Source organism: Rattus rattus, chromosome 5 (assembly GCF_011064425.1).
Source record: "Rattus rattus isolate New Zealand chromosome 5, Rrattus_CSIRO_v1, whole genome shotgun sequence".
NCBI classification, from domain to species: domain Eukaryota; kingdom Metazoa; phylum Chordata; class Mammalia; order Rodentia; family Muridae; genus Rattus; species Rattus rattus.
In genome coordinates this window covers 27,597,737-27,623,967 of record NC_046158.1, presented here as the reverse complement: position 1 = coordinate 27,623,967, position 26,231 = coordinate 27,597,737, and the positions used below count along the sequence as shown (strand labels likewise).

General features: G+C 47.7%; 1 protein-coding gene across 1 annotated transcript in view; it reads right to left on the bottom strand.

Moving 5' to 3' along the window:
* Positions 1-26,231, bottom strand: part of Kif5c (kinesin family member 5C) — a 149,573-nt gene that overhangs the window by 9,599 nt on the left and 113,743 nt on the right. The window contains exons 18-25 of the mRNA XM_032903267.1: positions 25,516-25,592; positions 24,845-24,954; positions 22,448-22,549; positions 22,159-22,219; positions 17,503-17,574; positions 15,063-15,167; positions 7,885-8,101; positions 6,521-6,631 (exon numbers count right to left, since the gene is read on the bottom strand). Of these exons, the coding sequence (XP_032759158.1) occupies positions 6,528-6,631; positions 7,885-8,101; positions 15,063-15,167; positions 17,503-17,574; positions 22,159-22,219; positions 22,448-22,549; positions 24,845-24,954; positions 25,516-25,592 (848 nt within the window). The 3' untranslated portion in view covers positions 6,521-6,527. The remainder of the gene's footprint in view (positions 1-6,520; positions 6,632-7,884; positions 8,102-15,062; positions 15,168-17,502; positions 17,575-22,158; positions 22,220-22,447; positions 22,550-24,844; positions 24,955-25,515; positions 25,593-26,231) is intronic.

The window sequence follows — 26,231 nt, the reverse complement described above, 5'->3', positions numbered from 1 at the left end:
TCTCGGGAAGTCCCTGAAACTGACCAGATATAAGCATTCCTTCTACCCCAGTAATATTAGATAAATAGTAAGGACTAAAGAGGAGATTTGCTATCAGTGAGGCAGCTTTGAGCTACCTACAAGTCATGCAGAGAGGACCAGGGTTCTAGCTGGGGTGGGCTTTCAGTGAGGCAGTGTCTTTGAGTTATTCTTGTTCTTATAAGTAGCCCTAATGAATCTCATTGGTTCACCAAGTTGGACTTTTGTGTAATCATTTCTTTTGTCTGTCATCAGTTCGTTATCTGGGATAAGAACACATCGGTTGTATCTCCAGAAACAGTTATCAGACAACATAAATGGTACCTAGTCAGGGATGGATAGAAAACAAAAAAGGGATGGGGAGGAGGGTTGCATAGCCCCTCCAATGGTGTTAAGACATGTAACTATGGCGGATCCATGTGAGGATGGAACATCTCTGAGAGAAATTCTAATATACCTTTCCTTAGTCATGGGATGGCATGACCTCTTGCTGTAAGTGGTGGCTGTAGTTTCCATGAGATTTGTGGCAGGACATAAAACCAAGGCCAAGCTGTCATATGGTAGATTCTCCATCTTGGTGGAGAATCCCAGAGTAACCATTTTCCTCTGTGGGAATGGGCAGCATCCTTGATGAATGGGGTCTACCTTCTGACTTTGGGATGCCTCCAAAGAGCTGATGGATTAAATAATGTGTTACAGACTCTGAGGTGACATGGAGCAGAAGAAATGATTGACTGGTCATGGTGTCAGTTGTCAGGCCCCTGGTATGAGTCGACAATCATTCAGCTGTTTTCCCAGATAGAACTTGCTAGCTTAAGGGGGACTTAAAATGGGAAAAGAACATGTAGTAATCACCTGCCTCTATATATGCCCTATTTTAAATGAGATATAGGTATGGCCTTGCCACCTCTTATGGATGGGTACAAAAATGCAACACATTCTGTTGAAGAGCACCTTGTGGGATCCAAGAAGAGCCTGTGGAAGAAGTCAGCTAATGAGGGAGAAGAGAATAAGGTAAAAGTGGTTTTAAAAAACCCTCAGGTCTAACCATTAACATAAGAAAAGAGAGAATCCACGGCTCAAGATGTGCATGGGGTCCTTTAAAACGCCCCATGCAGCAGGTGGTGGTGACCCACGCCTGTAATCCCAGCACCCAGGAGGCAGAGGCAGGGGGATCTCTGAGTTTGAGGTCAGCCTGGTCTACAAAGTGAGTTCCAGGACGGTCACAGCTACACAGAGAAACCTATGCAATAACCAGGAAGTACCTGTCTCTCAGCTTCTTGAACTGGGAAAGATTTCTACACAGGCTGTAAGAAGGGCCTGTCCTGGCCTGGCCAGTCATGGCCTGACCTGTGAGGCTGGGAGGCATGAAGGCAGATGGCATCAATCTGAGTGCTGTGGCAATGAGAAGTTAAGCTGGGAACCAGAGTTGTCAACATGAGGGAAACCAACGTCTGATGGATTGGCTCATAGGAACCATTAGAACTCAAGGTTTTCACAGGTGAGGTCGTCATGAATATGAGGGACTGGAAGATGACAAAAGGGCAGGTGTCAGTCACTGAGAGAATCAGCTCGGGAGAGAGGGCTGATGCCTGGCTCACGGGGCCTGGCAGACCTGTTTACCCAAAGTTAAAAAAGAGACTGACTCAACAGGGGCCCCAGGAAGAGCAGGGGGCTTTGGTGGCTTTGCTGAGCACCAACATGACCTTTATGATGTAAGAGAGGCTCTGAGATCTGAACACAGCCAACATGTAAACTGGGTTCATAAGACACGACAGCGAAATCAACAGAGACGATGAAAAAAGGAGGCAAAATGGAGAAGGGATTTGCATGGACCAGCAATGGTAGCAAGATTTGTGTTAGCCAAATGCTGTGCTACTGGGCTTCAAAAAGCCTTCAGAGCCTGAGCAAAGTTCACAAAGGTCATAGGTGGTTAAATAATAGATGACAGAGACGGACCTGGGGTGAGCGGAGTACACGGCATTAATTAATGTGCTAAGGTGCAGAAATATTTACCTAGTCCAGGCTGGTGAGAGGCACAGCATGGGTCACAGTGTCATGCTGCAGCCTATCGGAGCCTGGGGGCCGGTTCAGGCAGCAGGCACAGAGTGCAACCCTTTGCTGCACTAAGCCCTAAGTTGGCCACACCGACAGCACAGGTAAAGAGATGAACAGCAGCCCTGTGACAGCAGGGTGTGAGGCGGGATAGCTCGAGGGTAATGTCTACAGATTACAGAGGACTAAAGGGATAGTGTCTCCCATCCACACCACTATACCTAACACTGCAGTGTTTGTTACTTAAGACAGAGTTTCTGTGAAACTGCCCTGGCTGTCCTAGAACTCACTGACCAATCGGGCATCAAACTCAGATCTGCCAGCCTCTGCCTCCTGAGTGCCGGGATTGAAAATATGCACCACCATGCCCAGCGTCTAACATTGCACCTTTGAAGAGGTGAGTTATAAGTGGGATGAGATCTTTTCCTGCTGTATCAGATCGTGTCAAGGCTCCTTTTCTCGTGTGCCCTTAGCCGCTCAGGGCCACTGGCACTGCTTGAAATGGGTGCCAATGGTCCTTCCGGAGGCTCTGAGCACACTCTGTAGAAAGGTTTCGTTATAGAGCGCCAACTCCCGGGTGTCTTCAGATTTATACAAGCGTGCAGGAGAACAGTTAAGGCAGCTCCTGAGCTAACGTGGGAGCATCCTGTACACAGAAGACAACTCCTAGAAGCCAAAGAACTGTTACAGAATCACAGAGAAAAATCTAGTGACAACAGTGGCCCAACGCTCTAGGAGCTGTTGGCTACGGAGAATTCCACCTCCCCACACCCCAAAACATCCAAAGGCCATTGCCTCTGCTGTTGGCTCCACGCCAGAACTACATGGTGAGCCCTGACTGGCAAACAGGGTGCATGCATCGATTACAAAACAGAGAAACTGGGTTGGGACTGAACTGGAGGCTTCCTCCTTTGCTGTCTGGCTTTCATGATGCTGCAAGGCGATGCGCAGGCTGCTGGGGGAGAACTGTCACCAACAGTCCTGGACGGACCCTGCAGGCCACACTATCAAAACGCCAAGCAAGATGTGACTACAGATGGCTTGGGGTGTGGCCAACTGCTTTCCAACTAGATTTAAACCCCACTCTACAGGGGAGAATTCACTTCTGCTGCTGTAAGAGCCAATAAAAATCGGAGCTGGGGATGTTCACAGGCCAGAGTGGGAAACAGCTGCCATGGTTTTATTAAGCAGATGTGATGTGGCTGTCAAACTGCCTTCTAAATGTCTGTGCATTTACCTGTGGGTCGCTGTCGCTCTCACAAGTTGGTCATGGAGGGAAACTCCCTTTTGTAAATGATGGCACTGAGAAACTCACAACCTCTGGCGAAGCTCCTAAGGACACCATACCATCGCTGTGGTATACTAGCTTAATGCTTAGCCTTAGACAGACATCTAGGTCATCTCCTTTGAGGTTTAGGGTTATCACAGAGAAAGACTATAGAAAGAACTGTTACAAGCCAGAGGAAGTCATGGAATGCTGTGTAGCAATTTCCTCTGAATTAAAACATTTCATCCTGGAAGGGAGCTCATTAGCATTTAGAATGTGAACAATTCACAAACCTCAAGAAGTCCCTGAAACTTACCAGGTACACAGAAAGCACCCGGATAAAGTATGCTTAAGGAGCTTCAACTTCAGTTCAAGCCATCATAAACCACTTGCAATTCAGTGAGTAAAGAAATAAATTTTTATGGTTGTTTCTCTCAAGGCTTTGAAACTCTCCACAGTTCTGATTTTTGTTCTCTTTGAAAAAGGCTTTCTATATGTCAGGCTAGTCTGGAACTCAATGTACAGTTGAGGATGACTGTGAATTTCTGATATTCCTGTTTCTGTATCTCAAATATTCAGATTAAATGTTTGGTACACCATACTGTGTTTGACAGAGAAGTTGTGACTTTTCCGTCTTCAGTATAAGAGGCCGTACCAGTGACACATGATCAACATTTGGTTGTGCACACCTTACACAAGATGTGAGTTTTAAATCCACTGTGGTAGCTCGCACCTGTGACTCCAACACTTGGGAGGCTCAGGCAGGAAGACTGTTGTGAGTTCAAAGGAAGTCTGGGCTACATAGAGAGTTCCAGGTCAACCTGGACTTGAGTGGGTTTGGCAGGGCTTTACTGAATCCCATGAGGAGAGAATCCCTGGCCCAGGACTTGTTGGGAGGTCAGAACTCACAGTGTGCTTTCACCAAATGACAACCTACACACTGCATGTTGTCCAGCCTGCTAAGTATCCAGCCCACCATGCATCCTTATTCTCCTAACAGTGTGACTCCTGTTGCAGTCTAAATCCCTCTCCCCTAGCTCATGTTTGTAAACACTTGTTCCTCCACTGGTAATGATATTCAGAGAGACTGTGAACTGTTAGAAGGTGCGGCCCTTGAAACCTCTCCCTAGCCCTTCCTCCTGCTGCCTCCTCCGGTTCCTGGTCGACATGATGTATAGAGCTCCTGTCTCTAGGAACTAAGCTTTTTCTAACACCTTCCCCTCAGTGACACTGAATCTTCTAAAGCCGGGGGTCAGAATTGATCTTTCCCCCATTAGGTAATTACTGCAGGTATGATGCTCACAATGACATAAAATCAATTCCCTTTGGGGCACCAATGTACCCCGATAAAGCTGCTTTTAGATTCTAGTCTCCTATGTGGCCATGGGCTCTGAGGCAGGCACGGGGTGTAGACTTTAGTTTTGCATGGGTACTCTGAGGGAGGCTGCTGTGGCCAGGAGAGCCTTGGCCTCACCCTGGCTTCCTCTTGGGATACAACTCCTGGAAAGAAGGCATGAGGCTGAAAGTCTAGCAGAAGTCATTCTGGAGACCATGAGGTGACCGGAGGGAAGGAGGCGTCTACAGAGGACAAGAGTCTAACAGTGTGAGTTTCTGTGGTCTCTATGGACCTTACTAACTATACCCAGTCCTTACACTTCTTTCCCATGAGAAACAAACTATAATTGCATATGAGCCCTGGTTACTACAGGAAGCAGGTATTACATTTTTGCTGGATATCAAAACTACTGGCCATTCTTGGTTAAAAAAACAAAAAAACAAACAAACAAGCAAAAAAAAAAAAAACAGGCCCAGGTAGGCCCTGCCCCACTAGTAGCCTGGCCTATTGTCCAAGATGCTACTTTTACCCACCTAAGCTGATACCTTCATTACTGTTGTGCTGTACTGAACCCAGGTCCCATACATGCTAAGTGCACACCCCACCTCTGCTCTCTGCCTCCAGCCTCCACAAGAATTTGAGATCTTTCTTTGCTAAACTGCCCCAAATGACCACCTCTCAGATTTTGTCCTTAGTCCTGACAACGTGCAATCGAAAACAATTCAGTAATATCCATTTGATTTTATTTCAGACTGGAAGCACAGTTTGGACATGAACAGGTGGCTTACTAACTCATTTGCAATAGAGTGATACTCCCAGTGTGCTGCCCCGCTGCAGATGGCCGAGGCCCGCCCTCTGGTTCCCGCTCACCTGACCAGACTTTGGCTAATTCCTTGCTGTTTATATAACGCTATGGGACACCTTTCCAGAAGCCTTCAGCTGGGCCTTAGCAATGTTGTCATCACGCCCTGTTCATGGCGTTGGACCATGCACTTCATACGCCAACTCGAAAAGCACTGGATAAATCAGGTAATCCTAAGTTGCTCTTGACCACCAAGGCATCTCTTGATAGATCTTCCCCCGCTCTGTCAGCAAGCCTCCCTAGAGAGGGCTCAGAGCCCAGGAGTCACTTTGTGACCATCCCCTCCCATCTACACACTCCAAGTCTGAGGTTTTCTGAGCCAAGCTTTTGGGCCCTCTGCTGTCCACTGCCAGCCTGACTGGGAATCTCTTTCTCTGTTCAGTTACTAAGGACAGGCTTAACTCTCCCATTTCCTCTCCCAGAAGCAGACACTCTTTGACTGTCAGAGTAATGTTGAGCATCTGAGTTCAGGAACTGGGGCTCATAGACCACTGTCTCAGAGAAAAAGTGGTCTAGCCCCACTCGAACATAAACCACGCATTCCTCAAAACCCCACTTACCAAGGCTCACAATAAGGATACAAACATGACTCTTAACCCGCTCTTTGTATTGGTTCCTGAGACTTAAAGCCACCCCCTACTTCTATCTCGCTTTGTAGATACAGCTGCAGAGGGAAGTCCACAGACCAAAGCCCAGAGGAAGCATTCATCAACCCGAGAGGTGATTAGGCCGGGCCTAGCTCAGGGTTGCCCCAACCCAGGGACCCTTGGCGAGAGGATCCTTTGGCTGTATGTGCTCGCAAAGCTAGGCTCAGATTTCTCTTACCCAGATCCCCGGCCTCTTCCTGGAACAGGGCTGAACTAATCTCTATTAGATAATAGGGCTGAAGGCCAGGGTGGGGTTTCAGAGCGGCAAGAGGGCTATGCCTCATAAGCACTGTGGTTGCTGTGAAGAGAAAACACCCCAGACTGCAGGGACTCACTCTGCATTTACTTCTGGTAGTGAGTGGAGTTTGAAGATCCACCTCCTCCCCGGACGGCATGGACGGCTGTTGGAGAAGATGCAGGATAGTGTCCTGGGCGGATGGGCTTGGCTATATCCCAGAGAAAGAAGAGAGAAGAGCATCACTGGTGACGACCAGACACGTGTTTATCAGTACTGCACTGCCTACCTACCCCCAGACCTTCCTGGGAATAGCAGGTCTGGGCTCTGAGAAATAAACTAAGGGCACCCGCATAATTCAGGGAGCAGAAAGAACTTACATATTAATCATCTTATTTTTTCTTTTTTTATTTAGAAAGATTCTTTTTCTCTACTTATTTATCTATTTATCTATTTATTTGTATTTTCTGTACATTGGTGTTTTGCCTGCATGTATGTCGGGCTGAGGGTGACAAATCCCCTGGAACAGGAGTTACAGACAGTTGCAAGCTGCCATGTGGGTGCTAGGAATCGAACCTGGGTCCTCTGGAAGAACAGCCAGTGCTCTTAATTGCTGAGCCATCTCCCCAGTCTCTAACCATCTTATTTTTAAGGGTTAAATTTTTAAATAAATAAATAAATAAATAAGTAAATTGCAAGCAAAGGACTTTGGTTGTTCTGGATCCATAGATCCCTATAGAATTCACGAGAATTCTACCTGCGATGAGCTTTCTAGGAAAAGAGGCCACAATTTTCAGTAGAGTCTCAAAGGGTAAGAAACAGAATAAATTCAATATATCACTAATCTAAGGGATTTTTAAGGTGGAAACAACAAAGGTGCTGTCTCACAATATAGCTAACAAAACAGTATCTGATGGGAAATACTGTTGCAGGTTATTAAGGATGTTTCAATAAAAAATAGCTCTAGACAGCACCCGTAGGTCCCTTTATCCCTCTGGCTTTAGCTTGGCATCTAAGATGGAGCAGCCACAACCACTATTCCTGTTTGAGCCAAGTGTCCAACTCCACAGGCGTTGGGGCTTGAACTCCAGGCCACCATTCAGCTTGCGACACTACTCAGTGTTGCCAGCCTGGCTCTTATCAGACTGCCTAGGAGGATTTTCCTGAGGCACACAGATGGCGTTCTTCATGGTCCTGCTGAGAAATATTCATAGATTATACTATTTCCAAGAGTGTGCCTCTGTTTACAGCTAAAGTTCCAGCACGGCTGGCCTCTGAGGCTTAGCACACAGTTCTGAAGAGCACGTGACACTCAGGAGGACAGTGGCGTCTGAATCTCATGCTTTCCCAAGATGAACACCAGCTGGCCAGGAATTCCGAGTCCCACTGCTCTATCCTATCCTCTCGGATGAGGGAAATCCCAAGTAAGGTCACTGTAGCTCCCATCCCTTGGTGCACACATACCGATCTGAGCCGAATGTGCCCTCCTGGCCATGTTCTTGGCTCGCACAGCCTCCTTGATGCGATCCACTTCCTGCTGGTAGCGCTTTCGGTCTCTCATGGCATTCTCCTTGGCCTCTTTGAGCGCACTCTCCAAGGCCTTGACGCGCTCTGCAGTAGCACGGAGCCTCTTCTCCAGCTTGGGGAGTTCACAGCGCAAATCCGCATTGTCCCGGACCAGCTGCAGCAGAGAGTCAAAGAAGCCAGTTATGAACAAGGCTGTGCTACTCCCTGGCAGGACAAGGGCAGGGAAGAAGAGACAACCCTGATCAGCAGCCTACAAGGTTGTCTTTGAGGGTCCATGTAACCCCAATTCACAGGAGCAGCAATGGGGGGAGAGTAAAAGTAGAAGCCATGTCCAGCCACAGGGCAGGTTTATTCTGGGGTAGGACAAGCTTTCTCTTTTGGTGGAGTATGATTGGGAAGGGAAGGGGCTGTGATGAATTTATTACTCTAGGATGTAGGCGTGAGCTGAGAAATTCCAAGTCAGTAAATGGGTACATTCTAGAGTCCTCTGCAGACCTTGCAGACCATGGTCTGTACTGGCACTGGGTTGAAATGGAGCTTGACGATATATCCAGAGGCTCGAAGCAAGAAGAAGGGACTGTTTGTTCCTCTTTAATTAGGATCCTAGGTAATGGTGAGCTCCAGTGCCAGTGTGAGCATCATTGGCGAGCCCCAGTGCCAATGCTAGCATCATTGGTGAGCCTCAGTGCCAGTGCTAGCATCATTGGTGAGCCCAAGTGCCAGTGCTAGCATCACTGGTGAGCCCCAGTGCCAGTGCTAGCATCATTGGTGAGCCCCAGTGCCAGTGCTAGCATCACTGGTGAGCCCCAGTGCCAGTGCTAGCATCATTGGTGAGCCCCAGTGCCAGTGCTAGCATCATTAGTGAGCCCAAGTGCCAGTGCTAGCATCATTGGTGGGCCCCAGTGCCAGGCTAGCGTCATCTCTGCCCTCTGACTTGGTGAAAGCTGCTAGACCACTCCACATCTTGGGTGTTGCATACATAAAACAACAGGACCATAGTGAGACAGTCACTTAGAACTGCTCCCACTGAACAGTATTGACCCTTCACTTGAACCTTGTGGTAGTTCATTGTCATTGTCAACACAACCCAATTTAGAGTCACATACAAGGTAAGTTATATGTCTCTGAGGACATTTCCAGAGAGGTTTACTGGAGGGAAGACCCATCACGAGCATGGACAGAGTCGTCCCAGAGGCTGGGATCTGAGGTTAAAGAAAAGGGGAAAAGAAGAAAGTTGGATGGACATCAGTGTTCGTCTTCTCTGCTTCCTGATACGCCCAAATGTGAATGAATCCTACCAGCACAGTCACAAGCCAATTTCCACCATGCTTTTCCGTCCTAAGACACTGTACCCTCAAGCCATGAGGTACATGGCTTTAAGTCTTCTCCTCGACCTCCCTTTTGTCAGGTATTTGGCCTACAAAATGAAAATAGTTACAAGAGTGGACTCAGAGTGGGAAGGCACCGCTGTAAGGAGCCTGCTTGGCCTTGAGACAGTTTATGAGAGGATTAAACATGGAAGAGACCTACAGTAGACCTGCAGGTTTAACAGGCCGCTGGTGCCATAAGCAGAACCTAGTGGACTATTCTCCTGGGAGTTTGGAGAATGCCAACAGAAAGGAGGACAGTGATGGCCAGGCTCATGAAGTGACATGAGTAATCTGGACTCTGTTGTGAACCAACCTAGAGATCATTCATGTTACAATATGAATAGAAAAAAGAAAAAAAAATCTAGCTGTATTCTCTGCTCTCCACTCAACACGTAGCCTTGCCCCATTGGACCCCAGCCACAGTGGTCTGTGTTCTCTGATCTGAAATCTTGAGCAGAGCTAAATCCAAAAGTTATGCACTAATGAATTTGAGAAGAACATTTCAAGATAAGATTCAGGCTGTGGCATGGTTATTGCTATTTGTTCTTAGATTTATGGTGACAAGGAGTGGAAAGATACAAAAAATTGAAGTTCGGCAAGGAAAGGAACTGCATGAGCTTAAAGCTGGTGTGGACGAGATGGCTGTGATTATTAAAGCCATGGAGAAACTTCACACACTGGAAATCAGACAGAATAAAAGTTGCCTTTAGGGAAAGATCCTCACCCTACCCACAAACATGGTTGGAAAACTTTCCTCTGAAATAGAATGCTTGAACTTCTAGGGCACACTGCTCATGGAGGGCCACTTGGGGAAGTGTCTTTTCAGGCTGTTTGGAAGGCACACTAAGAACACTGTAGCTGCAGTAACACTGTAGCCGAAGTCCGCTGGGGCAAGGCTACATTTTGAGTGGATAGCAGAACTTTGTATCATTTACATACTAATTTTGAAGGCAGGTAACATCCAAAACAGAGGGCAGGTGTCACAGAAGCTTGCATTAGTATTCCAAAGAACCATTAAGGCCCAGAAATGTGTATTACAGAAAGATTACCTGTGTGGGATTTATGAGTTGTGCATAAAGCTGTGAAGATGAAACCTAAGCTGCAATAGTCAGCCCAAGAGAGAGCCCGCAGGTATCCATGGTAACAGAGCCTGAGGGGTGGGGCTACACAAGCCCACTGGAGCATAGATGTTGCTACCACAAACCCAAGATGCTGGAAATGGAGCAGTAGGGTTTGGTGTTTGCCCTGCTGAGTTTCTAACATGATTTGGTCCAAACTCTTCATGCTTTCCCCTTGTTTCTTCTTTTAGAAATGTTGACTTTGTAGAAACACACGTACTATTTTGTTGGTTGTGTTGTTCCCCGTGTAGGTGCTCACAGTTAAAATAATACCTTGAGTCTCAGGGCAGACAATGAACTTGGGCTTTCAAAGAATGTTGGTGTCGGTAAGACTTAGGAGACTCCTGGAGGTTAACTAAACACATTTTGCATCATAAGACGGCTACGAATCTTTAAGACCAGAGGTCTAATATTTTGGTTTAAAGGTGATCAGTAGGCTGGAGAGTTGGCTTAGTATTTAAGGGCACTTGATCTTGTACGAGACCAGCTTCAATTCTCAGTACCCACATAGTGGCTCATACTGTAACTCCAGTTTCAGGGTATCTGGCATTTTCTTCTGGCCTCATTGGGAACCAGGTATGTACATGGCACACAGACATACATGTAAGCCAAACACCCATACACATAAAATAAAAATAAATTAAAAAATAAAATAAACTTGATGGGGCAGTTGATGATACACGGCTAATCCTAGCACTCAGGAGGCAGAGGCAGGTGGATCTCTGAGTTGGAGACCAGCCTTGTCTATAGATCAAGTTCCAGGACAGCAGGGCTACACGAGAAACCCTGTCTTGAAAACCGATGGATGGATGGATGGATGGATGGATGGATGGATGGATGGATGGATGGATGGATGGATGGATGGATGATAGAAAAATTGATCGTTTTGGGCATTCAGTTGACAGGTAGTAGACTTATGATACTTAATTGTCAACTTGTCTGTTCAGGTGCATGTTTGAGAATTTCCAGAGAGACTCCTAACTAAGGATGGAAGATCCACCCTGAATGGTGGGCGTCATAATCCTCTAGGATCCTGGACTGAGGAAAAAGTAACAAAAAGAGGGCTGGATGGACAGCAGCCTCGATCTGCCTGATCATGAGAAATTCCTTCCACTGTAGCAATCCTGGCAGGAGTTAAGACCCAAAGAGAGACACTGTATCCCTTCCTTTAGCTACTAGACTATTGAGATAATGGTCTCCAAGGAATTAGAATTTCTTAAGAAATTTCATGCTGGAGAAATAGAAGGGCTGAAGGCCTGGTGCTGGTCAGAGGAGGATCTTGTTTCTCAGGAAGAGATTTCACATGGTTTTAACAATTTGCAAGATGTACAAGAAGCAGAGACAATAATTGTCAATGATGGGTGGGGCCATACCTTGACAACAGCAGCTTAGTTACATCCCTCTTGCCTGTTATTTAAACCTAAACCTCACCCACATACTCCAAGGATAAATTTGGGGTCACTGAACCTCCTTGCTTGTTCCTCTTCCCAATGTGGTCACACTGGAGAACCATCTCTCTGCTTTTCAATGTAATTCATCCTTCTAATTGGTATTATTGATGGCAGTGGCTGAACGTAGCTTGTTAGGATCAAACGTCCAGGCTGGTACCCTAAAAACTCTAGCAATGCCTCCCAGTTGTTAACTGATCCTGTGTCCATGCACTCCTTGCGCTGTGATGGGTCACACTTTCAAACTGTGAATTGGAACCAATTTGTTTTCCCTAAAGGTGCTTCCTGTTGGTGACAAGGATAAGAAACATAAGAGATACAGGTCCAGCAGGATGAGAGTCTGAAAAAGGAGATGCGAGTCTGGCATAATATTTCTGCCTCTTTTCTTTGCATTAGACTGCTGATTTACTACCTCCTATCTAACTTGCATCATCCTGCTTCAAGGCTGAAGGCACAGAGATAAGTCACTGTCCTTAATCTTTTCTCTCAAATTATCTTGGGTTCCAAGAACAGCAGGACTGATCCATAAATACCTTTGTGACAGGGTCTGACATTGTCCCCAAGTAAGTCTGTAGAATGTCCCAGCCCCGGATGAGAATGGTTATGATGAAGAGGCTGCAGCACTGCCTGCAGATCACCTTGCTCGGGACCTACCTGGCCTAGCTTGATGGTGCTGCCAGATGTACTGAGGACCTTGGTTTCTTCAAACACACGCACATGCACATGCACACGCACATGCACACGCACAGGCACATGCACACACACAGCAATATTATAAGAGTATGTTTTCATTTTAATCCCAAGTGTGGGGACATGGGGCTGCTTCACAGCAGCTGACTGTGATTTGCCTTGTGCTCTATCAGGGATATGATTTTGCCAGGGGCAGATAGTTTCTGCAAGTGTGTGATGTTTAGAATTCTGGGGACTTTTCAGAGGATATATAAATGCTACAGCCCCAAGAGGCATGTGGATTGTTGGTTTTTTTGTTTGGATGCTGTTGGTTGCAATTTGTTATGTAGTTACGTGCAAATAAAAAAAAATTAAATATCCTGATAATGAAGATCAAATTTTCCAAGGAAATTGATCCCCTAGCCAGCAGGAGCAGTCTGATAGCAACACCTCCTTTTCCCTCTATCTTTTCTCCCCTATCTCGTATTACAGGGTTGAAAGCCACAAGTCTGGCTACAGCCAGTACCCAAGATTTTTTTGCACTTTAAACTCCAGTTACAATTGCTGGAATCCAGATGGATCAGGGAAAGGATCAGGAATGAGAAAAGGCTTTATCAGAGCAAGCTGCTGCTGTTCTGACCTATTCTGCTTACGCCAGCAGCAGCGCCATGCCTGGCGGACTTGGCTCTTGATAAATATTCCTTGAATTCATGAATAAAATAATGAGTTACAGAGCCAGATTTCAAGATGCCTGGCAGTCTTTGCTTCTGTATTTCTCACTATCAATTTGCTTGAATGATTTCACTGTATTGATCTGCCATCTTCTCTCTGGGGAAAATGTCATCACCAGCACTATGGAAACAGATCTAACACGTCAAGAGAAGTGACATGTGGCCCAAAGAGTTAGATCGTTTGTACCCCACGCCAAACCTTAGAGAGGTTTGGTCATAGACATACTGGCATTTATAGAAAAGGGAGGCAAATGGATTGCCTAAGTCACTGGTATACTGGACACACCTATTCCTCTCTGTCACTCTGGACAGATGTCAGAGCATCAATCCTCAGAGACACCCAAGATGGCCTAGGTGGGACAACAGAGCTCAGAGGTTGCTGGCTGCAGTCTCTGGGTTCTCACCTGTCTTAGTCACTGTTCTATTGCTGTGGAGAGAGACACCATGGCTACTGCAACTCTTCTAAAAGAACGTGTTATCTGGGGCTGGCTTACAGTTTTAGATGTTAGTCCATCATCATCATGATGGGGAGCATGGCGGCATGCAGGCGGACATGGTGCTGAAGAAGTATTGAGACTTCTACATCCTGATCCACAGGCAGCAGCAGAAGAAAGCTTAGGCCAAGCATGGGATGCTGAAACCTCAAAGCCCACTCCCAGTGACACACTTCCTCCAATAAGGCCTTACTATATTCAACGAGGCCTTCTAACCCTTTCAAATAGCAAGCCTCCCAAGTGACTAGACATTCAAATATATGAAGCTATGGGGGCCATTCTCATTCAAACCACAACACCATCTATAAAATGAAGAAACGTAAACTAAGGGACCTGAACCAGCTAGCTGATCAGCACATGTACTCTGTGGAGACTTCTGTTCTACAGAGGAGCCTAAAAGATGCCATGGGGGAACACAAGGCCAGTCAGGATCCAAGGGTGGAATGAAAGCAAGACAGAAACAAAGGATCAACACTTTACTCTCTCTAAGCCACAGAGAGTTCCTTCTCTATAAATGGATTCCATATTACTGAATTTCCAGCAAAGAAAAATCAATTTCTCTCCCTCCTTCCCTTCCTCTCTCTCTCTCTCTCCCTCTCTCTCTCTCTCTTTCGCGCGCGCGCGCGCACACACACACACACACACACACACGGGAATATATGAGTATATATATTCTTGCCTCATGTGTGTATGTGCAGGCACATGTGTTCTATGGCACAAGTGCAGAGGTCAGAGGACATCTAGTGGAAGCCAGTTTTCTTTCTCTGGGGATCAAACTCAGGTCACCAGTCCTGCAGCACATGATTATGTAATGAGCTCTTTTGTTAGCCAAAGGAAGTTTTTCATACATAAAGGAAGTTATTGAGGCTACAGGCATGGGCTTTTGTTCTGTTTTGTTTATTAATTCTTTTAGAACTTATACAATGTATTTTGATCACATCCACTGGTCCCTAGATCTACGTATCTTCTTGTTGCTTTGAGACAGGCTCTCACTATGGTGCCAAGGCTGGTCTTCAGCACTTAAGCTTGAGTGCTTACCACCACCACCCCACCCCCGACCCCATCCCCGCCCAACTTCCTTAGTAGCCAGGAACACAGGTTTGGACCACTGTTCCTGCCAAGATCCAGAGATTTTTGAGGACTTGCACTTTTTCCTGCACACATGTTCTTTGACCGCATACAGACATCCAATATCAGAACTGCTCTCCCTGCGTTGCAGGCGACCAGCCGAAGCTGCACCCAGGAGAGGGCAGAGGCTGGGGCAGGGTGCGGTGACCTCACTCACCTGCTTGTGCACCTTGGTAAGCTGCTCCAGGTTGTTCTCCAGGAAGGAGATCTTCTGCTTCTGGGCGGCACTACCCCCTCCATCGTCGCTGTCCAGCTCCACACTCTGTGTCCACACATGACAGTTAGTGGCATGACCCACTCCCCGTCACCTACCCGGTGTTCAAGACACATTAATGCTCTTGAAAAAGAAGCATCCTCAACCCCACTAAAGGAGAGTCTGAAAGTGAAAATGAGAGTGAAGAGCTCTTGTAAAAGTTCCCACTCAGGGGACTTCCTGTACATTGCCCTGCTCTCCACTGAAGTGCTGTGAGGAAGTTATTTTAGGATGCTGGAGCGAGAATCTGCTTTTGTACGCTGCACACATATTTCTCTCTAACGAAATGTACCTCTTCCTTGCAGATAAAGAGATTTCTCTTTTCAAAAGAAAGAGCTCACAACTTATTAAGAAGATCCACTGTGAAAATAAGCGTAAGACTCAAGTTCAGCTTAGCCATCAAGATCAGATGAGAAATTACCCAGCCTGTCAGCCAGAGCCATTGTTGTCACTGGGAGAGCCTAACAGCTTCTGCTTGTCTCTCAAACACCCAAAGCTATGCAGCTCCTCACTGAGTCAGGCTCGGCCCCGTCACAGCATCCAGGTGCTGGGAAAATCCTTCGGATTTATCAGATCTTGAAACTGGCGGCAGTTCCACACTCTTGACAAGCAAGGTGCCAGATAAATTAGGAAATGCATGTGGAGACACAACCTGACGTTCAAAAATAGCAAAGCATGCCTGTCTCGTGTGACGGCAGAAGAAACCATGCTTCTCCAGCAGGGTAATGGTTTCTGCCGTCAACTCAGCACCAAACAGGAACTCTCAAACATGCTTATGCATCAGGAGCCCAGGACACTTATTAAAGGCAGAGTGCTGACCCCGCCCCCATCTCTGATTCCTCAGATCTGGGGTGTATTATGTATCTAAACAAATTCCCAGGTGATGTCAATGTAGCTGCCAGAGGCCCATGGGACAGAAATCTAAAAGTAGGTCATCCTGAGGAAGTTTTACAAAATGAAGTCAGGGGGACTCTGATTCCACCTCTTAACCCTTCCTCTGCACAGCACCTCCCTTCCCCTGAGGCACAGGGCTGTCTTCATTGGTCTTCTAAGCTCTCACCAGGTGCCCTTCCTGCCCATCACATCTATACTGGCCTCATCCTGCTCGCTGGTGCAGGGCCCAAGGTACTACGTGCTTCAGAGAATGTGCTCCTCGGACAGTTACGGGCCACTGCCACCCAGGCTTTGAAATTTCCCAGGAGCCTCTGCCTTTGCCTTTTGCATTACCAAGATTTCAACCTGCTAGAGCCTTGCTGTCACAGGTGCTTGCCAACTGCACGCTGTTTCCTGTTGGGCTTGCACTGCACTGTTCAGCAGCCCGTTTAATCCATCCCTAGTAGATTCTATGCAGAGCTGGCAGAATCTTATCTCCCAGGGCTCTACCTTCTCTTCCCTCCTCCCCCAAGGGCATCAGCCATCAAATATGGTCTCTTTCCCACCCCGTCCTGGAGTTCCCTGCAAATGCTTCTACCTTGACTCTCTCTGTACTCGGGAAAATCAGTGCTTTCTCTTTACCAAGTAGGATATCCATTCGTGCTGTTAATTCTACCCTGCTCAGACCTGCTTCTGTCAGCCACTCCCCTTTACTATGTCCGACCTTTTCTCCTTTGCTCCTTCCAACTCGCCCACATGCACAAGTGCACACACGTGTACTCGCACTCAGACGTGTATATGCCTTCACTGACGTCTGCGCATGCTTTCCTTAATGCCTTCCTTCAATCTCCCCATGCCTCTTCTATGTTCACTCTTCTCAATTAAGGGTCTGAGCTGACCTGCTGAGTCAGCAATACAGAGACCACCCCACCTCCCCGACCCATCACATGATTCTGAGATCTTGCAGACTCATGCCCACCCCTTTTCAGTTCCGCAATCACACCCAAGCCTAAACGCACACCTGCAGTGCAGTCATTCCAGAACCTTCTGAGGTGGTTTGAGAAACAAGTACAAACTCAACCAATACTAACACGCACACAGTAGACAAACATGAGGCTCGCCACCTCTCTTCTGTACACTGTGGGGCCATGCTGTCTTCTGACAAGAATGCTGGACTTTTCTAGCCCAAAGCAGTGACTTTCACACAGCGAGGGCCAGACAAATACACGTCATTTTTAAATAAAGGCCAGTCAGGGATACCATTATAACTTCCTTTTGCTAAGAAGGAAAAATCAGATGGTAAAATATTCCTAAGTCAGCCTGAAGCACATTCTTTTAATAAGGTTTTCTGGCACGAGGCAATTAATTTTTAAGCATAAGCAGCCTTAATTTGAGCAAGTGATATTTGAACTGAAGACGATGCCTCACGGCTCCAACTTCCCTCAACTCGTTCAGAAACGACAGCACTCACCTTCTTCACCCGGGTGGTCAAGTCCTGGACGAAGAGTTTGCGCAGGTTGTGAAGAGTCTGGAGTTCTCTGGACTGGAGAGATTTTTCACAGTCAGTGGGGCGATGATGGACTGAACTGGTACTGCATTTGCTCTAGATGTCGTTAGCCCCCAGCAACGCTGGAGCTGCCACTGATACTGTTGGTACCGTCTGTGCCTTGCCTACTCTTCAACTCCCATGGTGCAGGAGCCTGGGAACTCCAAGGACTGGCTGTAAGCCAGGACACAGCCAGCTCCTCCACTCTCAGTGGAGTCAGACAAAACTTCCTAGTAAGTCACCTGCCGGAATGGGGTCTCCTTTTGGTTTTGGTTTGTTTACTTCCTGTATAAATATTACATCTCACATCAACATGCTAAACCAAAAGGTGACCATGGTTCATCTGCACTGGCTGGCATTTCCCATGATCCTTCACCCACCACTGACCCAGTCCACAAGTATGTTTGCCTCACATCAGCAGCTCAGGGATGAGCAGTTCTCAGACTCTCCACCTGGTGGCACTGGACAAGTCACCTGAACTTCCTGTGAGGTTCCTCATTTTTGAAACGAAGATGAAGAGAAGTTGAAATCTCTTAGGACGATTTCTGGCCTCAGTACGATGGCTAACATGATTCATATCCTAAGAGCTGGCAATTGCTAGCTCCTTCTTCACTTCAGATTACTTCTATGAATGAACACCTAAGACTATGAGTCAGGAGACAAGCCTGGTGAGCTCTGGTAACAAAACCAGAAGATCTAAACATTCCTTGTATTCAAGTCTTTGTCTCCAGACATACATACACACATACATACACACATACATACATATATACACACGCACATATTTGTATATCTGTATAGTTTTATATATAAATTTTTGTTGGGATATTATTTTCTGTAGCTCCGACTGGTCTGAAATTCATGCCCATGTACATACATAAAGTCAGGTGCTGGGAGGTTTGAGAGAGGGCACTGGACCATCTGGGCTGGAGTTATACGTGGTTCTGAGCTGCCCTGTGTGGGTGGTGGGGAACGAACTCGGATCTTCTGCCAAAGCAGTCAGTGCTCTTAACTACAGAGCCATCTTTCCAACCTGGTTCTTATATGGTTTTTACATGAGGTATTAGTTTCATGTAAATCGGTTCCTTATAAGTAAGGAGGAGACAGAGAACCTTCAGTGTTTTCATCTATATAAACTGACATTCTGTCTGGGGATGAAATTTACACAGGCTTCCATTAGAAAGGTGAAAGAGGACCCAGAGTTAAAGAAACACTAAGTTCCTTGGAGTGAGGTTCTCTGCTAATTTGAGACCTTAGTACTAGGTTCAATTCTGTGCTGAAATAAGAAGCAGCCGAAGCCAAGTGCATCTGGGGATGGGGTAAACTGGTTTCTGCAGGAAGCAGAACAGGTCTGGAATTATGACTAACTCGCACAGTCCCATCCGTGAGTGAGTCGCCTCTCACAGCATAGAACAGGGCTGCAGGACAGTGCTCGCCAGTGTCTACACTGCCCTACACTCCAGCCGGAGGGAGTTCAGGTCCAACATCCCTTAATGTTCACGAATGCACTGCATGCTGTCCCCCACCTCAGATCTCTTATTTCTGCCTTCCCTGTGATCACAGTTGACACTTTATGATGAAAAGTGCCGCCATACAAAGGGAGGCAGGAAGGCCTGACACCCCGCCTCAGAGCCAGGCCTTTCCTTGGGACACAAATACAACATAAAGCTGGCTCCTTCCTCTCCCTTTGATCCGTTTGGCAGGGGCAGTCAAAGGCGCTTAAGGCGGTTTACACTGCCCCCTTTGGCAGCTGTCACTTGGGTCCCTGCAACAATGCTCTTTCCTCCCTCGAGTTTGTCATTATTTCTACATCCTCCAACTTCCCTCAGGTCTCTTCCCATCCAAAAGCTACTGACTTCCATGCAAGTCCTCAAGGGTAAGCTTCCTATCATGGTGGACACTGAGGCTAGCACTAGGGAGGTGGTAGGTATGGCATGAGGTGGGATCTGGAGGAAGTGGTCAGTGTCCTGCCTTCAGCCAAACAGCAGCATAGATGGCCAGTCTGAAGTGCGATGCTCAGAGTCCAGTCTGAGGACTCTGTGGGCAGCATCCTACCCCTCCCCACAATACTCAGGAGGCAGGGAAGGCTGTCCCGGGAGGCCCTGAGAACAGAATGTACAGCCACAGACAGCAAGAGCCTGTCTCTGAAGAGTATCTACAGCTCAGCTTGGGAGGAATCTGAGGCTGAGGACAAACACTCAAGTCTAAAACAGCACACGCTGCAGGAATCTAGTTCTGGATTTAAGGGAGGGGGCACGAGGGTGGTGAGGGAGAGAGGAAGAGGAAGGGGAGTCGCCCATTACTGGATCTGTCCTTGTGTGGGGGATGGCTGGGCACGTTCATAAGTGGAGGCAGCCTGTGAGAGCGAGTGTGTGTAGGCACAGCCAGATTACTAAGGATATAAGGAAATGAGCTTGTGGGAGGAAGCGGGGAGAATAACTGAGCAGATAATAGAGCTTCTGAGGAAACGTGCCACTTAATACATAGTCAAGAACCTAAGACAGCAAACGGACTGGCTGGCCCTTTATCTATCATGTTCACAGGGATAGGGACAAGGAAGGGTAGGCGTGTGACAGTGTGAGTCAGGATGCAAGTGGGGAGAGACAGTGGGTATGGTGGGAGTATGAGAGAGTGTGTGTGTGCATGTACGGTGTGTGAGAGAGAAAGCGTGTGTGAGATTGTGTGTGTGGGAAAGAAAGTGCACACGTGTGTGTGTGTGTGTGTATGAGAGAGGTTATATGTGTGAGAGTATGTGTATGGGAAAGAAAATGCGCATGTGTGTGTGTGCGTGTGAAAGTGTGTGTGAGATTATATGTGTGAGAGTGTGTGTGATAAAGTGTGTGTGGGTGAGAGAAAGTGTGTGTGAGAGAGTGTGCTTGTGTGAGAAAGTGTGTGTGAAGAGATTGTACGTGGGAGGGAGAGTGTGTGTGAAAGTGTGAAAGAATGTGTGTATGTATGAGAAAGAGAACATTGTGTGTATATGTGGTGTGTATGTGAGAGAGTTTGTGTGTGAGGGGGGGTTGGGGCCCATGAGAGTGAGTGCTGTGTATTAGTGTGAGCTATGGCTGTGACTGAATGGGCGTATGTCTGAGTTTACTGAGCATCTGGACATCTTGGTCAGGAAGTGTGAGGAAAGGTGTGAGAAAAGACAAGCAAGTGTGAGTCTGAAGTATACAACAACTTGTGTAAAATGAGCAAAATATTTATGAATAAAAAGACCACTAGCGAGATGCAGCTGTGTGTGCGTGTATAGAAATGTATATGAACATCAAATGGACAATCAGGGAATGTGGCCAAGCCCAGAAGACACTGCGAAAGTGAGTGTGTGGTGTGCTGACAGGCCGTATGTGCAAATGCATGTGCAAGCTTTGTGTGAGGACAGCAGAGACATGGAGGTAAACAAGGGTACATGGGTGTAGGGGTGCACACGGGCACAAGCAGAGCACATTGGAGTTAGCGCACATCCAGGATGGCAGGGAGCTATAAACTTTCAATGTTCAATATCTTCCTGCAATTCTGTAAGAACATTCAGTTATGCACTGCAATGTTCTATTAAACTATGTGGATGAAGTGACTTCATGGCTTTGTGTCTGTTTTCCTTATAAACTTCACCCTTGAAAAGTCCAACATCTCGTCAGCACAGGCGTCTGACCCCTGTCCCAAAGGCTGTGTCCTCCTTTCTCTGAGGAGCACTTTGTCCTGAGCCAGGAGCCAGCATGCAGCCTCAGTTCCAGATGGGAGTAGCCATCTGCCTACTGTCTGAGCCTCCAGGTTGTTGCGGACGGGCTTTGCCCCACATAGACTCCCATGACACATGAGTGGGATCAGAAGGTGCCGCTGAATTTACACATGTGCAAGCCTAAACATATCTTCACTGTGTTATGCTGTTAGGGTGGTTTGTGATAAGCCACAGCTGTGACGTGTGACCAAGCTGCTACCCTGCACAGCCACCAAAACCAAGGCTGCCAGGGGAAGCCAACGGCTGTAGGCGCAGCACAGAGAAGCCCAGTAGCAATTTCAAATACCGAGCCCCTTCAGAAGCAAACAGGGCCTTCTGCTGCCCCACACACGCCCCACAAGGCACCTGCTCTGGCACTGTCCTCGAGCGCCTGCCTTCCACCCCCCTTCACCCAGGTGCACACGGATGTCCCTGTTGCTGCCCCAAGTTACTGCTCCTGCATGTTCTTCCCGTCTGCTCACCACATCAAGGTCAGCATCTAGAGGACAAGACCTCCCCACTGTGTGAACTGATATGCCCAGGCATCTAGACAAAGGCCTGCCTCCATAGGGGCTTGCTAAATATCTGTTCAGAGTTGAGGGGAGTCACAAAGTGCAGACACCGCTTTACAATGGAGCTCAATTCTTATTCAAGTATTTCAGGATTATGGCACTAATAACTAAGTATCCGATGGATTAATTCTGTTAAGAAGTAATTCTACAAATCCCAGTCTGCAACGGAATGTCTCATGTCTGATTGCTCCACAGCAAAGGTGTGCGCAGATAAGAATTTCAGACTAGACAGTTCAGTAGATTACAAACAAACAGGCCTCTGAGAGTGAGCTGAATTGGGAAGTGACTCACCACAGTCTCCTCCAGTCCCTTGAGGTCCTCCCTGGCTTGCTCTCTTTTGTCATTGAGCAATCTGAGAGACAGAAAGAAATCATGAGCTACCAAGGGAGCGCTCGAACCGGAGCAGATGCAGTTAGCACCTAAGGCATCTGAGCAAGGCTAAGCAAAGAGCGACCCAAGCCACTGCTGCTTTCAACACCAGCTGCTGTCAGCGGCCCAGTGGGAATCTCCGGGGCTCCACTAGGGCTGGTCCTCGGGTCCTCCCGAGGATGAGAGGTTGGGGAAGATTTAAGGCACTCACAGGAGCTTCTCCAGCTTCACTTCTCTCTCCTGGTCCTCTATTTTCAGCTTGTTATAATCAGAGCTGAGCCTCTCCTGTTCCAGTTGCAGCTTCTGATTCAAACTGAAATTGAGAGGAAAAAGCAATATATTCCAGGTCAGCTTGAACTTCTGAGTCATCCGCCTAAAGCTCTGGTTCTCTTCCAGCCCCATTAGTTCTGTGCAATAAAGGCAACAATTCGAGAGGATTTTGAAGGATCAGAGAACAGCCTCGCAGCTTCTTCTCTGCCCGAGTGAAAACTAATTTCTGGGGAGCAGCTCGGAAGCATGAAATGAAACAAAGGCTTTGTGGGTGTATCTATAGTTTGTTTGTGTGCGAGGGCTTCTGGGGATATAATGACATTGGGGAAAAGAGAGAGAGAGAGAGAGAGAGAGAGAGAGAGAGAGAGAGAGAGCGAGAGCGAGCGAGAGCACTAGTCCCATTATACACATTCTGCTGCTATAAACCAGAGAACAGCTGTATACTCAGTAACTATTTGGCCATTTCAACATTACCCAACAAGGGTCGGAAGCCATCTTCCACGGACAGCAGCCCACACGGAGCATCCCTTGGTCTGTTGAACATTCAGACAGGCTTTATGAAGAACACCACTAAGGTTTTGTGGAGACGGAAAGTTAGCATCTGGTTGTGCTGGGCAAATTTATGTCGATTTGACACTTCAGTCATTTGAGAAGAGGGGCTCTCAATTAAGGAATTGCCACCATAAGATCTGCCTGCAGCCAAGTCTGTAGTTTTGTTTGTTTGTTTGTTTGTTTTTTGATTGATGAATGATATGGTAGGGACCTGCTCTCAGAAGAGGTCATCCCTGGGCTGGTGGTACTGGGTGCTGTAAGAAAGCAGGCTGAGCAAGCCATGAAGAGCAAGCCACTAAGCAGTACTCCTCCATGGCCTCTGCCTTAAGTTCCTGCCCTTGCTTCCCTGGATGATGAACTGTAAACTGTTTAAGTTGAAAGAAATCCTTTCCTCCCTGAGTTGCATTTGCTCACGGTGTTTTCTTACAGCAATAGAAATTCTAAGACAGGAGGGTCTATTCTACTTCTGTCCCACGCCAGTGCTCAGAAAACCATTTAAGAGGCTGAGACCTCAAGACTGTGTAAAGGAAGACAGAAGCACAAAGAGCCCAAGTCTAGAAAGCTCCCCGCGAGGAATCATGCGCTGGTGTTCTTTCTATCTCCCCTTCTTTCTTTCCTTCTCTTTTGGCAGAATGTCTTGAGGGAGATTAATCATAATTGTGTTGAAGAGAAGCTCGAGGTGCGTTGGAACGGGACAGGCGCAGGAGGGCCTGCTGAGACCAGTCCTTAGGCAGGCTGCACAGAGCCAGCAGCCAGCTAGACTCCCGCTTCCCTCCTCCTCTGCTTCCAGATGCAAATACTCCTGCAAGCAGCTCACATACTCTGAAAAGATTTGGATCAGTAGCCTGGAGAATTAAACGCTTAGCTCCAGTCTGATTCCTATTTAGCAGCGTGACCTTAAGTAAATAATTCAACCTTGCTTCCTATATCTAATTCTTCATCTATAGAAAGTAGTGGTGGTGATGGCAGGAGGAGGGTGGTGGGGGTGGTGGAGGGGGTCTTGCCCTAGAGGTGGGGAGGGGCAGTGGGTGAAATCCTATTTCAGTGGACATGTTTTCTTTGTAATAGTATGTCTTTTAGGGGAGCATTTAAAAGGCTATTCTGCAAAGGGGTTCAGAGACTGCTGTATCAGAAGGTCTACTATGTAAAGAGCATAAAGAACCCCAGAATAAGAGCCCCCAGAAAGGAGATTTGCAGCTGAGGGACTTGTGATACAGAAAAGGAAAGGGTGTTGTGGAGCAGGGGGCAGGATGTGGTCGCAAGGTGACATCCAGAGTTAAGTTGCAACACTGTCATCCTGAAAGCAGCGGGAAGGCACATTGGTATCTACCGCGCACAAACTCATTCTGGTGCAGGCCTCTGAGAGGGGCGCACAGGTGACCGGTGGCTACAGGTGCGTGATCTGTTGGGCTGAAGAGCAGCAAAGCCAAACAGCTTCTCTGGAGTGTTCATTAATTCCTGGGGAGGAATAGTCTTGGGCTTTTTCTTCACACTTTCATTTAGTCTCTCTGGCTCCCGGGCATGTATTTTCCAATACTGAGTCACCCCTGAACTGGCTAGGGTGATATGAAGGGGCGGCTGGGCCTGCATGCCACCTGCTATACCAGAGCCTCAGCGGGGGTGGGCTCCAAATGGGAGAACAGACCTCAGAGGCAGCGCCACCTGGGCAGACCGGAGTCCAAGCACAAGGAGACAAGGGCCCCTGGCCAAAAGCCATGTCCTTTAAGTCTGGCTCACGAGGTCTGCCCATGCCCACCCATGTCCCGTGAGCCCCCAGCCAACTCACTCCCGAATCTCATCAATGATTCTCTGCTTCTCCTCAATCTCATCACGAAGTCTGGACAGCTGCTTTTGGTGCGCTTCCCGGTGACTCTCCATCTGCTGCTCCAGAGCCTTCTGCAAGCCAGGCCAGGAGAAATGTGGCGTCAACTAGCTGGCACTCTACCCAGTCAGTGACAGGCCCTGGATCTCCATTTACCTCCCTCAGATGTTAAATCCCAACATTCAGGGGGTTTCTGGCTCGTGCGCCCAAGCCTGGCCTTGTTTCATTTGCACGGCAAAGCCCACAGATCTGTCACAAAACTGAGTGGGCCCTAAACGCAACCCAGCCCAACAACAGCACAGAAAGTTTGCCTTTGCTCTTCAACCTCTCACTGCAGATATGTGGTTTTCCCAGCCGGGCCAGTCAGAACACAGTTTTCTTACTCCCTGGGTGACTCCAGACAAGTCACTAATCCCTTCAGGAACAGGGAACACAAAGACATCAGGGCAGCCCGGGAGTATGCAGAGACGTTTGTGGTTTCTAGCACAGTCCCATCAGCATCTTGTGACTACACTGGCCCCCTGAGAGCCACTTGGAAGGCCAAGTCATGGTTCCTCTCCTCTCTGTCTTACTGACATACACAGGTCTGCGGACATATATTCCCAGATGTGCACACAGCAAACACGAGCGCTCACCTTCACTTCCTCAGCATCCTGCAGCCTCGTCAGGTGCTCCTTTTCCTTATCTTGGAAACTGACTTCGTGCATTTTTTCTGTTTCAAATGGTAAAAAGTGGCTGAAGTTTTAACTAGCAGGACTCATACCCTGAAGCAAAAACTCAGAAAACAAAACCATGACGACACAGTGCAAACACCAGGCAGCTTGTATGAGAGCAGCACTGGTACCAGCATGGAGGACAGAGAGCCCAGCAAACACCTGACGTCTCCTGTGACCGGTGCTGAAACTCGGACACCGCGGGGATTACATCACTGGTGGAGAACAGCCAGGGAAAGGAAGGGGCTACCTGGAAACAGGCAACCCCAGAACTGCCTCCCACCTGGCCTCCGGGAGCAGGCCCTGAGGATACAGACATGATCATGTCTTGCAGATTATAAAGCTGTGAGTGTGAGGGGACATCTGCATTCATGTCACTGGTAGAATTCCACAAGGAGCTAATTTACCTCCCAGGAGTAGCTGTTGATTTTCTAAGAATCTGAAGAAGGAAAACACACTAAAGATGAAGAAAACAAGGGTAACAGAAATATATTCTAAAACTTTCTGAATTCACCAGGGGGCAAGGCTGTTGCCATCTCTTCTCTCTGCACTCATGGGGCTCCCTGAGCATGTGTGCAAGGGCAGTGCGCTGCATAGCTGGGGGGGGGGTAGCAAGTGCCCTTTGGGCGGTGACATCT